The sequence below is a fragment of the Cololabis saira genome, chromosome 3, assembly GCF_033807715.1.
Source record: "Cololabis saira isolate AMF1-May2022 chromosome 3, fColSai1.1, whole genome shotgun sequence".
In the NCBI taxonomy this organism is placed as follows: Eukaryota; Metazoa; Chordata; class Actinopteri; order Beloniformes; family Belonidae; genus Cololabis; species Cololabis saira.
The window spans coordinates 20,637,027-20,651,234 of record NC_084589.1 but is presented as its reverse complement, the minus strand read 5'-3'; the positions used below and the strand labels follow the sequence as shown (position 1 = coordinate 20,651,234).

General features: G+C 37.0%; 1 protein-coding gene across 1 annotated transcript; it reads right to left on the bottom strand.

Moving 5' to 3' along the window:
• Window positions 1-3,611: 3,611 nt before the first annotated feature.
• LOC133427385 (syndecan-2-like) lies at window positions 3,612-13,409 on the bottom strand. Its single transcript, XM_061716463.1, has 5 exons — window positions 13,107-13,409; window positions 6,934-7,066; window positions 6,148-6,317; window positions 5,297-5,579; window positions 3,612-4,698 (listed from the first exon to the last, which is right to left on the bottom strand). Exons 1-5 carry the CDS (start codon window positions 13,164-13,166, stop codon window positions 4,535-4,537), a joined length of 810 nt encoding a protein of 269 aa, XP_061572447.1. The 5' UTR covers window positions 13,167-13,409; the 3' UTR covers window positions 3,612-4,534.
• Between the last annotated feature and the right edge of the window lie 799 nt (window positions 13,410-14,208).

The following is a 14,208-nucleotide window of genomic DNA, read 5'->3' as shown; positions in this document are numbered from 1 at the left end:
ACAAGAGGAAAAGTGATGATAAATTAATGATGATATGATTGTTAAGCAAAGCGATTCAAAAATGCAGCATTTAAAGAAAAAAAGACTGTACATATGGTTAAACATGGAGGTGGCTCACTTATTTCATCAAGGTGGCAAGGTGTCAAATCAATACAAGCAATGCATTCTGAAAATGTGCTGTCCCATATCAAACATCTTGGTGTCAGTCAAAGGTCATAGGCTCTCCAACAGGAGAATGACCCAAAACACACAGCTAAAAGAAGCTGGGAATTTTTTTTTGACTATTCGGAAGTGGTCTTGTATAAGTCCTGATCCAAATCATACTGAACATCTGTGGAAAGAGCTGAAACATGCAGTCTGAAGAAATCCTTCAACCTTTTTTCTAGCTGGAACAGTTTGCTTGTGAGGAGTGGGCCAAAATACCTGCCTACAGTTGCAGAAGTTTCATTATAGAAATTGCTTGATTGGAGTGATTCCCTCAAAAGCCTATGCAACAAAATATCATGGGAGCACCAGCTAAATTGTCAAGTACAGGTTCATTAGTTTATCTTTTTTAATGATTGTGTTGAACCATAATTCAAAAGCAATGTCTGATTTTCATTCATCAGTTTTTTAGTAAATTATTTATTCTACGGTTTGTCAATTTCAAGTTATTTCAGTTAGCATTGTGGGTTTTTCCTTCTTTGCTGGAAGGGTACTGTGAGAAAGTGAACATGTCCACTTCCCCCCTTATGTGTTTCAGTATTATGTGTGGGTCACTGTCTTGGGGGTGATTTAGTTTTAAAGTGTGGCAATTTGGGTATGTGATGACGTAGAGTATGCGCATTTTGGCAACGGAAGAATATCAGCGATAAACAGAAAAAGGGTCTATACTGTATATATATATATATATATATATATATATATATATATATATATATATATATATATATATGTTTGTTTGTTTGTTCATTTACTTACCTTGCCACATCTTCTGTTTGTCTCTATACCACGTCTCATTGCGGTAGTGCACTCCGCAGTGAGACAGGGTATTTATATCATCCCTGCAAGGGGAAGGGGCAAAGGCGTGCAAGGTAATAGGGGAAGTTAAGTAATTCATTTATCATTTTGCACACTGGCGATTATTTTGGTTTGTGTTATTTAGGTTTGGATGGATTATCGTAAAGTGTATTTTTTGGTCTTATTGTGTTTATGGGATTATGTTTGTTTGTTGGCACTGAGCATCCCTCTGTGGAAGGTAGCTGCCCAATTAAGGTCATTTGGGTGGGGCCCTAAAAGAGGGTGGTGCAAACAGAAGGCGTCTCCTTGCCTCCTATTAAATTCCTTGTGGAAAAATGTAATATTAAAGAACAAAGTATATCCTCTCAGCTGAAACTAGCATCTCCTTTATTTGATTTCCTCCTGAAACCATAAGTCCACATTGGGAGGAGGGCATGGTATCTCACAGGTACCAACACGTTTGTCCACATCTGTATGTAACAGAACTCAAATCCCAAGTTTATAACACAGCAGTTCCAGAGTACAGGATGATTGATGACTCGATGAACAACAAACACGTGGATCACATGTATGCTGGAGAGAGATTGATAGCAGGGGCGACAGAAGGAAAAACAAAGGTCAATAAAGGGGCGTAAGATTATTGTAATAGAAAGGTGTTTAAACAGCAGTACACCCACTGTTGACACAGTACACACGTCTTTTTGATGTGTAGGGGAGCAAAAATGTTACGTATGCTCTTACACTCCCCCAAAGCAAACACAATAAAAAATAATGAAATAAAACAGACACTGTTATCTCTGTTTCAAAGCCACATCTTTTATTCAGTAGTGAACCTTATAAAATACACCAGCAACCTCAGGAACACAGTTCTCAGTCAGCTGCCTCAATAAACATCTTTTTGGTGAGGCTATGCTTGGTATATAATTAAGGCTGCTGTCCCATCTTATTCAACTTTGGTGAAGATAGATCTAAAGCTGGATTCTTTTTACTAGCAACTATTTATTCTGTTTATTTATCAAATGCATTTGTGTTAAAATGGTATTTTGGATAAATGGTAATGAAGATGAAAATGAATAAGACTCGAGAATTTCAAATACACAAAAATCATGAATATATATGTTTATAAAAAGCTTGGGCAATAGGTATAAAGATGGTTCTGTACAAACCAGTACAACCCTTATTATCCCTGACTTAATATCCTGGCTTCCAGGCTAAATTCGTTTAAGTTAACATATATATATATATATATATATATATATATAAATTATAGTGTAATCTACATGCGATATAAAAAGTTAAAGATCCTAATATGTAAAGGTTGCCGTGTCTCATCCCCTGCTGATTTGCCAGGAGCTGCTTGAACCTGGTGTGTCTGAGTTGTGGATCTGCTTCACAAAAGACAGAAAGTTACCTTAAACTAACTGATTCAGTGATATGTAGCCTAGAAACAGTAGTTGTGATCCAGGACAGCTTAAAGTTTGAGGCCTGACGCTAATACTAAAACTGCACTGCATATGAAAGTACATGAGACGCAGTGGGAGGCACTGAGGATTCAAGAGTTCACTTAATATCACGTCAACAGCCAGTCACAGTGCTTTGGTGACCATGTCTTCCTGTTTATTCCAGCCACAGTTAAAAGATAGCTTGTTTTTGCACTCAGATAATTTAAAATTGCTTTCAAAAGTGTCATTTTCAGTAACAGAGGGAGAAAAAAAAAGATTGACATTGTAAGAAGACCATTAACATTGACTAAAACCTACCAATAAAGAAAAATGGTAATTCAGTTGAGTTTCATAAAGAAACACATAAAACAATGTTATATCTGTTAAATGACAAACTAAAACAAAGTGTCAGAAAAATTTATTTTGATGACAATTTCTCTCTGGGGTCAAGTCTACTCTCCCCTTTTATGAATCAATTACTATTCTCAAATTTAATTATATAAGCAATGTAAAAAAAACTAAAAGAAACCCTAAAATACAACTTCAATAAGAAGCTGCTGTGAAAGTCTCTAAGGTGTTATAAGCAGTAACTGGCTTATGAAAAGGCAATACATAAGGCACATTAAACATATCTTAAGCAGAGTGTATATTGTGTTATTAAAAGGGGATACCACCCTTTTGTCATCGGTATAAACCATCTCCTGTAACTGTACTGCAGCTCCAACCACACTCTTTTGGCTGTCTGAGAATGAGGCAATACGTTTAGAAAACCTGCATGCAGAGATTAGCTGATGTAAGAGTTTTTGTATTACAGCTGAGATTGAGACATGTATGGAGGATTGCATTTTTAAATCTCCCACCCTGCTGAATAAACTATGTCTCTGTAAAAATGGTAAGAAACATTAAATGCTGTTACTGTTCCTTTAACTTTAAACCATCTACTACAGCTGCTTACAGTGGATGGCCAGAAAGGAATGTGCTTTGGCTGTCATCAGAAACATTGGTCAGTTCTATGGGTTCTGAATTATAGTCATTAGCTTTGGCTCTACCTGTCCCACAAGCCTGCAGAACTCAGTAACCAAATAAAATAATCCTAAAAATTTTATAAATGTTCTAAAGATGAACACCTGAGGGACTTTTTTTTTCCTCTTCCAACCAAAGCTATCAACATATCAATATAAGAAATTTAATCTCTTTAAAACTGGCAAACAAAGAGAATCACTACAGATTAAAACATTGAAAAAGCTACAAAAATTACTTTCATAAGACAAATAAAGCACATTTACAGTATATTTGGTCAGTTCTTTAAGTGTCAAATATCTATGAGAAGACACACATGTTTGTACCTGCAGAGTAACAAAATCTCTTTTAGCAATACTGGACTGCATATGAAAATACATACTCAATATCATAACAAAAATACTCATTTGAGCAAGAAGCGTACAGAAAATTAAATGAAACACATACAAAGCCATCAACAAGCAGAGCAAAAATGACTTCAAAAGGAAAAAGGGGAATCAGCTTTAGAAGGCTCTTTATAATACTAACCCTATATAAAGTACCATTTGAATGAAAACCACCGGAACAAAAAAATAAGAAAAATCCAAGTTTGTCAGGTTATGCTTTAGATCCTGAAAAATAAAAACAGTGTGGTTCCAAAAAAAAAAAAAAAAAAAAAAAAAAAGTACTAAAGATGGTCTGAATGAACAGTTTTCTCAAAAAGGTTACAAGTTAACAACTTTCCATGCTAGAACGGATGTGATCCACTGTGATAGTAAGGAAAAATCCTTTTAATAAAAATGCAGCATGTATTTATGGCTAAGCTGTTCCGTTGCAGAGAATGACAGCAACGCGTTTTAAGAGCTTTGCTTTGTTTCCTTATTATGCCGTCTGCACAAAACTGAACATTATGTAGAGAAGAAGACAAACATTGTAGGGGATGAATGTGGGATTGACAAGGAAACGAATCCCTGTAGGAGGACTCGATAAGAGCAGAGGTGTTTGACTTCAAACTTCATTGAAATGATTCATCTTCAGCTGGTCATAGATCCATATTAGTCCAGATTGTCTTTAGATTGTCCCCATTGGTTACTTTAAGCATAGAACTCTTTGGTAGGTGCTTTGTGATAAGCTGTTGCAGAAAGTTTAGTGTCTCCCAGGTCATAGCTTCCTTCATCCTTCTTTTTCATGCGATAGGCGAGGAGGAGCAGGAGAAAAACTGCACAGAGGAATCCAACCACTCCACATGCTATCACAGCTGGAGATGACAAAGAAAAATTATGGTTTCTTGAGTTATTCCTCATACTAGCAAAAGTTACACAAAACTGCCTTCTAATGTTTTGACTACTGCCAAAAGTAGTCAGTTTTGATTAAAAGTGATGTTTGTAATGATGTAATATACAGTCAAGATTACATTTTACATATCAGGACATAAAAAATATGTTGTGATACATACAAAAATGTGTTTCTGCTTTGTTTTAGAAAACTCTTGGTCATTAGTGAGGTGGATTTAATCAGCAGAGCCTAGTGGGGATGACTCACTTTTCATGAGGACTTGGTACACCATGCTTCTGCATTTTAAATTTGTTTTTGTAAAACAAATAAGTAAATATGTCCCCCCCCCCCCCCAAGATTGTATTTACTTTGTGACCTGGCATAGACAAGGTGATGCTTTAAAAAAAAAAGTGTCCTGAAAGACAAGCCTATAGAAAGCACAATCATTTACTTTGTCACCTGAGTGTCTTATTTTTAGCACTATGTATTATTTGATTGTTGTTATTATAATCCTGTTAACAGAAATAAAAAAGAAATAAAAAAAAAGAAAAAAGGAAAACCTTATGGAGTTTTATAATTACCTGCCAGCACCTCCGTCCTCTCCCACATGTTCTCAGAGGTCACTTCCTGAGGATTGTTGAGTAATCTGCCACCTCGAGCCCCTTCAGCAATAATTTCTTTTTCAACCTCGTTGTTCATGTCTCTCTCTTCGGATGTGCCATCATTCCAATTATCCACTCTGTTATCACCATTTTTTCCCACACTGATGTCCATGTTGAACTCAGTAGTAGCTTCATCGAGAGGCTCGTTGCTGGGACCAGAGCTGTGAGCGTGTATGACAGATGTTGGTTTCGCACTGGGAATCTGAAAGAATAAATACCGATAAAGTATGAGATGCAACAGATAAAGGACAGAACAGGTCTTAAGCTTTATCTGGTTTTAAAACAGTTTTTAAAAACACTATTTAGACCATGATGTTAAAGTGGGAAACACATGGTTTTATGCTCAGTTCCTCTGATTGTATTGGTGCAAATTGCAAAAAGCATTGTCTGTTTTTAAATAGTTTCTTTTCAACATCATTTAGCATTTAGCCCAGGATGTGGAAGTGAGAAAAGAATTGTTGAAGCCCAGTTCATTTTAGTTTGATGCTGTATGTTGCAGAAATAAGAAAAAAAAATCCCCTTGCATATCAATATTTATTACAATAATGTACACTATGAATTATAAAGAACATTATAAAATCTGTATATCATTGCCCTGCTAAAAAACAAAAGCACTTCCAAGTATGAAAGTGCTGAAGGAGCTCAAGGTAGCAGTTAAAAAAAAAAAAAAAGAAAATCAAACATTACATATATTTTTTCTTTACATCTAAGTCATCAAGATTTATTTATTTATTTATTTTTTTAAAATCATAGTTAAGTGTTATTTTTACCTCACTCTGTCTGTTCCAGTCATCACTGTCCTGCTCTGAGAGCGCCAAATCTTCCCCTGTGGTTGTTGGGTTCTGTGGAGAGTTCGATGTTGGCTGTGGCATTTCATTGGAAACTGATGACTTAGACGCGTTAAGGATCCTCCGAAACAGTTCCTCACGATCGCGGAAAGCTTAAAAAGAAAAAGGAAACAACAATAAAAAAAAAAGAATACACATTACAGAGCAATTTTCTTTGGAATTACCCCGCCCCAAAACAAATCCAAACTAAACTGGTTTTCTACCAATACTGAAACCATGCAGTCTGGGAGTTTTAAAGCTTACTGTTGATCCCAATAAATGTTTGTACAGATTATTCACTGGGGTATACAGGTGAGTCAGTCATAATAAAAGCAAAGATGTCAAAAGACCTGTGGGTTTCTAATAAAAGTCTCACCTGGATGACTACATATCGCCTCAGGACAAACATCTGGCTCATTGTGAGTGTTGTGTCACAATGTACAAGCAGTAGTGTCTGCTGCACTTATTGTTCATATGTCTACATGTGAAACTAAGTGGAGTCTATATCTCATTTTTGTAAGTAATTCTATCATTATGAATATTAATAATATAAAAAGATATAAAGCTTAACGTCCAAGTTCAAAATAATATTCAGTGTTTTCTGAAAATACGAAATTCATATTTTGACAAACCTTTTGAAAACAAAGAACGCTGCATTCCACTTTCAAAATAATTTCCATTTTAAATACCAACAACATAAAGACAGTTGACAAAAAAACGTGCTCTTACCATAGTCTCCAGATCCAGAGCCTGATCCATCAGCATCATTATCCTCATCATCTATGGGGAAGCCACCTGATGTTTGGCCTTCCATGTACAGGTCATCTGCAATGGTAGACATTGACTGGGACAAGACAAAGATCTGCAAGAGGAGAAAAAAAACCAAACCAAACAATTATTATTATTCAAGAAGAGGAGAAACACTAACAAAAGGTGGGAGGGGATGAGAGAGATACACACATGAATTCACACTTGCAGAATTCCACCCACTAATCGAAACCATGTGAATGTCTCTGCAGCTCTGGAGTAAGACAATACCTCTCACAACCAGTGATGTATGCTGGACAAAAATGGCAGAGTGTGTACCATTGTCCGTGAGTGGAACCATAATGAAGTGCATACTGCATCCATACCGTTTTATGTACAGTGGATCAGAGCTGGATACATGCTCATTTCATGTGTCATGGCAGTAATTTGTGATACTTTGCAGAGCTAGATATCAGAGATCTAAGTGTTTTGTGAGAAGGAGGAGGGGAGGGAGAGAGAGCGCGGCTTCAAAGACAACACAAAGAGACGCACATGGGGAAGACAGTTGCAGCTCTGGAAAAAAAAAAAAAACCCTACTAACACAAACAACAAAAAAGGACTGACAAAAACTTTTTTTTATCTCAAGCCTAAATCAGACAATAGAAAAAATAAAATGACTCAGGTGCATGAAAAAAAAAAAATGGTTAAAGTTAATGTTTTTTTTACACACTCACACGAAAGTAGAGTAGGGGGGTCTCACACATAAGGTGGTATTAAAACAGACACACACACATACCCCAACACCGACATGGATGAATATGGTCCTTTGAGACTTCAAGTATGTCTGGTATGTATACTATGCTTCCACTAACACAGGTGCTGATAGTCAGAAATGAGAGACTGCAGAAGGAAAGCAAAATGAAGGGAAAGAAAGAGATGGGGAAAATTCTGTCTCTCATAAAACAGGTGCTAAAGACAAATGAAGCAGCATCTAACAAGGTGAATTATTCCATCTTACTGCAATAACCATGTACACCTTGGGGAAAGTTAAGACATCTTATTTAAATTATCAGTTTTTGTTTTGGTAGTAAATCTTTAGTCGTAAGCCTAAAGATTTACTAGAAGCCTAACAAGTAACCCCCCCCCCCACCAAGAAAATAAAATAAAAATAAACAGAGCTGGTAGAGGGGACATAAGGGTGAAAAGACTGTATGTCAGTTGTTAGACAAATATTTACGTTGCAATTGTTCACAGAGTGCTTTATGTTTATGCATTCTGTAGCATATGTAAAAGTTAAAAGTAAGCTCTGTTCTGGGACATAAACAGACTAAATTAAGAACACACACATTTATTCCAGTCTCTCCATACTAAAGACAAGTGTAATCCCAGAGGTAGCTTTAAGTGCTATCAAACTCTTCAGGCTGGACATCAGTACAGTCCGTAACGCTGTGAGACAGCAGGTCATTCTCAGATCTATTCTGATTTAAGAGCCTCACAGAGGGAGGAGAGATTCCCATGAAAGGACACAACTAGTTCTGCCTATGATCTGAGGTGATGTACATCTGACAAACCGCTAAACATACTGTTACTATAAAGTACACTATGAACAAAGTCCCTCCACTACAAAGCAGTATGGTTTTAAGTAATAAGGTTGAAATTATAATCATCATTAATATGGACATCGTCTTACATGAGTGAATATGAAAACAAGGCAGCAATACAAATCACAAAAACCATTCTAATCCACAAAATAAATGAGCAGTTTATTTAACATTTCTGAGAGCAAAGTCTGCTTCTCTACAAGTAAAACAAGATGTTTTTAAAAGTATAGTTTTTCATGCGCAGTATATTCAACAATGGTGTTTTATGTGCACAATGCATGATGTCGGTGACAAGGTCATGCTTATCAGATGGTTACTGTTAAAAATAATATAGACTTTAGTAGCCAACAGTAAAGATACCAATTCGATAATGGAGCCAATTTTTACTTCAACTTGAAAAGCAACAAGGTGATTAATAGAATATTAGTAGATCAAATCATCCTGACACCCCTAAGAGAATTTTTATTAAAAAACAAACAAACAAAAAACAAGGAAGCAGACAACTATAAAGAAAGGGAAGGAGGAAAAAATGAATAAAGTGCCCGAAGCTGTACAGCTACAGAGAACCATTCACCTGCTACAGCGAACAGGAAAGATTTCAGAGTTGTTCTTCACTGTAATAATGATCCATACGAAATATTGTGTCCATTATGTCCCACTCCGTTTCTAAGTGTGGCAACATTCTAACTTATGAGTTGAAGGGGAAAAGAAAATTTGCAGTACATCAACTGACCACTAGGGACTGACTTCAAAAGAAAAGATTTCCACTTGTCTCCGTTTTAAAACATGTAAAGGACCTTGTGTAGCACAAGTTGTATGAACAGTGCTATAAAAATAAAGTTTGGCTGTATGGTAGTTGGACAAGTGCTCAGTCACCAATAAGATGTGCCCTCATCCTCTAATGCTGACCAATTATCACCAATTCCCTCAGAAGTGTTAGCTGCAGTGCTTCATTGCTTATTCAACCTGATCCTAGTCTTAGCCATTAAAACCTTAAAACAATGGAAATCAAATGTTAAACAAAGCTAAACCACAGACGCATTATAAATATTGAGAAGTTGAACTAAACATGAGCCTCTGAACTAACCGGTGTGAAATAGTCCTCGATCACACCGTCAGCCCTCCTCGGGTCTGTAATGTTTATCTTTAAGAGGCGATGACAAAAAGGTGGAGCTCATATGTTCAACACCATCTCGAGCTAGCATTGAAAGACATTAGTTGTGCTGCCACCAAATACTTTGCCTCAGTTTTACTTACCACTTCTCACCCTGGGTTACATTTTGATTAATGCCTTAAATGTCATTTTGACCACTTATCTCAAAGCTAGGGTTCAAATTGAGGGGAAAAACACATTTACATGTTTATCTCTCTGTGAGGTTCAGAGACCTGGATGTTCCAACCAGCTGATCTCATCTCACCATCTATAATGCAATAACATTTAACTATCGGTGGAAGAATTTTCCCCAATACCATAAACAAAGACATTTTGAATCTTACACATCACACCTCTATATTGAATGTTAATCTAATCAGCCATATGAGCTGGGGTTCATTTTAATGAATGACCTAATGATAATCATCAACCCGTATAAGGGCAAAACATCATAACATCTTTGCCAGCTTACTATGTATAGTCAAATCCTTTTCTGTATAATGAAAATTCGTACATTTTGACAAACCAGAAAAACTAGAGTCGAAACAAACACCAATAACACAAAGCAGCCTAGCATTCTCTGCGTTTTCCATGTGGCAGAGCTAAGTTTCACATCAGCATTTACAGAAAGACTTGAAACAGAGGTTATAAACATCTGGAATACATACACACAGTCATATATAACAATGTGGCATTCTAGTACTTTGTCACAGTAAAGATGGTTTACTGGAAACAGTTGGATCACATTGGTATTCATCTACAAAAACAACAGGGAAAGTGTGTTGGAAGAGTGCATTATTAAATCTTGCAGTTAACAAATCACATTTTCTGTCTGCCTGGCTGACTGATAAATATTTCTCCATTGAGCTGAAATTCCGTGAAAGAACAGTGAAGTCAAGAGTGAGGTTGTGCAAGAACCAAAAGTGCACAGAAGCCCTCATCAATGAGATAGCTGAAGCAGCAGCGATTTGTAAAGGGATTAATGTTTGACCACCAAACATCAAGATATGTTTTGCTGTTCAACAGTAGCTGGGATTTAAAAAAAAAAAAAAAAAAAAACAGTCACAGAAAGAGCATTTTGTTGCAGCTCAGGAGGTCTGGACAGCATTCGGAAAGACTCTCTCTCTTTACAAACATCTATGTGTGACACAATAGGTACTTTTGTCTGACACGTGGACTGTGTTTGGAAGTCCTCCACAGAGATCATGGTAATCTGAAACTGCTGACCCAAAACTAAAAGGTCCCAGTTCACACCACTTCACAACAATGCTCTTGGTAATATTTCTGTCAGCTGTGTGATGGTAAAAGGACAGGAGGCTACAAAGACAGTTGAATTTCTATGTCCTGAGAACTAAATGTATTTCTCACACTTGGTAGTCCAGTGGCTACAGAGGTGGGGTTGGGTCTGGACCCAGGTTCAAGCCCCCGCAATAGCAACCAAGATGAACCACCTTGAGCCACCTTCCAAGTAAACTATTTCCTACTTGACAAAGTTTCCCCTATGGGTAGGGTGGGATCCGAACTCAGGTACTCAACCAACAAATCGACAAAAATGGATGTGTACAGTTTTCCCTACAGAAACTGAACAATGTTCTGGCTAGGGCTGATAACTAAAGCATAACTACCACACTTGAGACTTCACACAAACCAAAATGATCAGCAATTTCTCACAGCAAAAGATGTCAGTATAATTTTATGTTCACATTTCACATGGCCTACACATTTCTTTTCATATATTAAGTTGGGTTTGACGAGTAGTTTTGGATGGGTAATGTGTCTAGGAGGGACTGTGAAAGTGATCATACATAATATAGGGAAGAGATGTCACTCGCTTCCTATTTCCTTTTGTGGTAAGGTACAAAACTGTACGTATCCCACGCAGTGATACTTGTCTGAACTAGCCCTAGAGCGAGTCACTGTGAGTCATCCATCCAGAAAATGTCAACTACCAGCCCGCATATTGTCACAGGCAAAAGGCCTGTTTCAACATTCATCTTTCAGATGTAAGCAACATCACAGTCTGACTAACCAGCAATTCCACAGCCACCTCGACCATATTCTGTGAAAGACAGTTTCGTTTCTATGATGCAACTCATCACACCCAGCAATTTAGGGCTGAGGGAATATTAGACTCAAGAAATAGCAAAGGCCATTAATTTCATTCTGGTAAAATATAACAGGGGCCGGTAGATTTTGCAATGCAAAAATGATTTGGTACTGAGGGACAGGTGAATTTGAATAACTGGCTTTGGTCTGTCATGTTTACCCTTCAAAACAAATATGCTTTAAAGAAAATCCAATTTTGAGTGGATTAATGTTTTACACACCCATTACAAAATGATACAATTGTAAAATTGACAAAAATTGAGCTGAGAAGTGTTCCTAGAGCTTCTTAGGTCTCAAGCAGCAACATGTCTACAACTCCAAGCCCTATCCTGCTTTTTCCTTTTCATTTGTATCCACCAGCACACTCTCAGGTTTCATCCCTTTCCTTTTCACAAAATACAGTCCATAAATCTTAAATATTAATTTCCGGAAAACTGGTGAAGTTCCCCGTCTTATCATTTGGGACTTTTTAAGGATCAATAAATTATACAGCTAACTGGAATTTTTTTTTCCCTTTCAATCCATTGTGACAAAGAACAGAGCTGGGCTTAAACCTGTCATTTCCAGGTGTTTTCCCGCTTTTCAACATACAGACCTGGATATAAAACACAGGCATTTCTATTGTTTAAGATTGATCTTAAAAAAAAAAAAAAAAAAAAATCAATCAGCCTGGGGGATTTTGATTTATGGCAACTTTGTTTTTTAATCCTGCTTAAATATTCTGTATTTCTTTTGATTAAGGACAAAGAAAGAAATGGGTAAGTGTTGGAAACTTGTATGGATAATAAACGCAGCCAGGTGTGGAGGCTTTGGTTTAAATGTCAGAGCTGTGAGCTCAGGCTGAACAGAGTAAAGGCTGATTTATGGTTCCGCGTTACATCAACGTAGACCTACGGCGTAGGTTACGCGGCGACGCGCACCGTACGGTGTGCGTCGCCGCGTACTCTACGCCGTACCCTACGTCTGCGTCGATTTAGGCTTAAAGCGAACTTGACACCAACTGGACGCCTGAAGTTGGCTTGAATACAGTGTACGGTTGAAAAAAAAAACATTAAAACATATTTAAATATTATGGATATAGATGTGTGTCTATGTTTTCTATGTTTTCCGTGTAGAGAATGTCGAGGGGTAAAAGTCAACTGAACAAAATCAAACGTTCTGCTTCAACAAACGTTATTTTAACAGCTCGAAAGTCCTTTTTTTCTGGTCAAAAAAAAAAAAAAAAAAGACAAAACGACGACGACATCGACCTCTTGTCTGGATAGAAAACAAAAGAATAATGTCCAGGTGCTTACCTTTTCATTTATGAACCCAGTCGACAGTCCGACGAGAAACAACAGCCACAGATTCTTCATCTTAATGACCAAAGAGAGAAAGGAAAAAAAAAGAGGGACAAACACTAGAAAGGAGGAAAAAAAGGAGAAAAAAAGTTCAACTGTTTAAACTAAAAAAAAAGGAAAAATATGACCAAGTCCTGGTGAAGTTGGTATTTTCGCCTGCTTTGTTAAATCTCAGCGTTTTTAACGGGAGAGTCCGAAACTGCTTGTGGTCAGAAGTTCGTCTGGAGTTGTTTAGACTGGCTTTACAGCGTGGCTCGGCGGTGACGTCAGCGCGCAGTGACGTCAGCGGCGTAGGTCGGGCTGGGAGTGTTTCTCGCTCACGCCTGAATTATGGTCCGCGTTAAATCGACGCAGAGCCTACGCCGTATGGGACGGCCTATGCAGTAGGCTCTGCGTTGGTGTAACGCGGAACCATAAATCAGCCTTCATGCATCCGCACCGATCCGCACGCACACGAGCTTTATACAAATAATGGAGGAATGATTTTATGGATTGGACCACCGTTTACCCCAAATACCTCAAAATCAAATCTTGTTATACAGAAGAACGAGCTGTATTTTACGACGGAGTATTAGGGCCAAACTAAGACAAAAAAATGTGGAAATTACGAGAATAAAGTCATAATATAATGAGAATAAAGTCGTAAAATTACGAGAATAAAGTCATAATGTTGCGAGAATAAAGTCGTAAAAGAATAAAGTCGTATTATGAGATTAAAGTCGTAATATTACGAGAATAAAGTCGTAATATTACGAGAATAAAGTAGTAAAATTACGAGAATAAAGTCGTAACATTACGAGAATAAAGTCGTAAAATTACGAGAATAAAGTCGTAACATTATGAGAATAAAGTCGTGAGAATATAATTTATGAGAACTCTTCTCCCTGTGTAAAAATGAGGAATATTGAGCATTTTGTGAAGTTATATTTATATATTTATAATATATTTAATATTACGACTTTATTCTCGTAATTTCCTTATTTTTTGTCTTAGTTTGGCCCCAATACTCCCTCGTAGTATTTCTTTTGTTTACGATAAAGTATTTTTAAATACATTT

Bases quoted from the DNA above. Each gene is read 5' to 3' on its own strand.
- LOC133427385 (XM_061716463.1), bottom strand. From the start codon at position 13,166: ATGAAGAATCTGTGGCTGTTGTTTCTCGTCGGACTGTCGACTGGGTTC. The intron at 7,067-13,106 runs GTAAGCACCTGG...CTCCTCTTGCAG, and splicing joins CTGGGTTCATAAATGAAAAG to ATCTTTGTCTTGTCCCAGTC. The intron at 6,318-6,933 runs GTAAGAGCACGT...TTTCTTTTTAAG, and splicing joins CTCTGGATCTGGAGACTATG to CTTTCCGCGATCGTGAGGAA.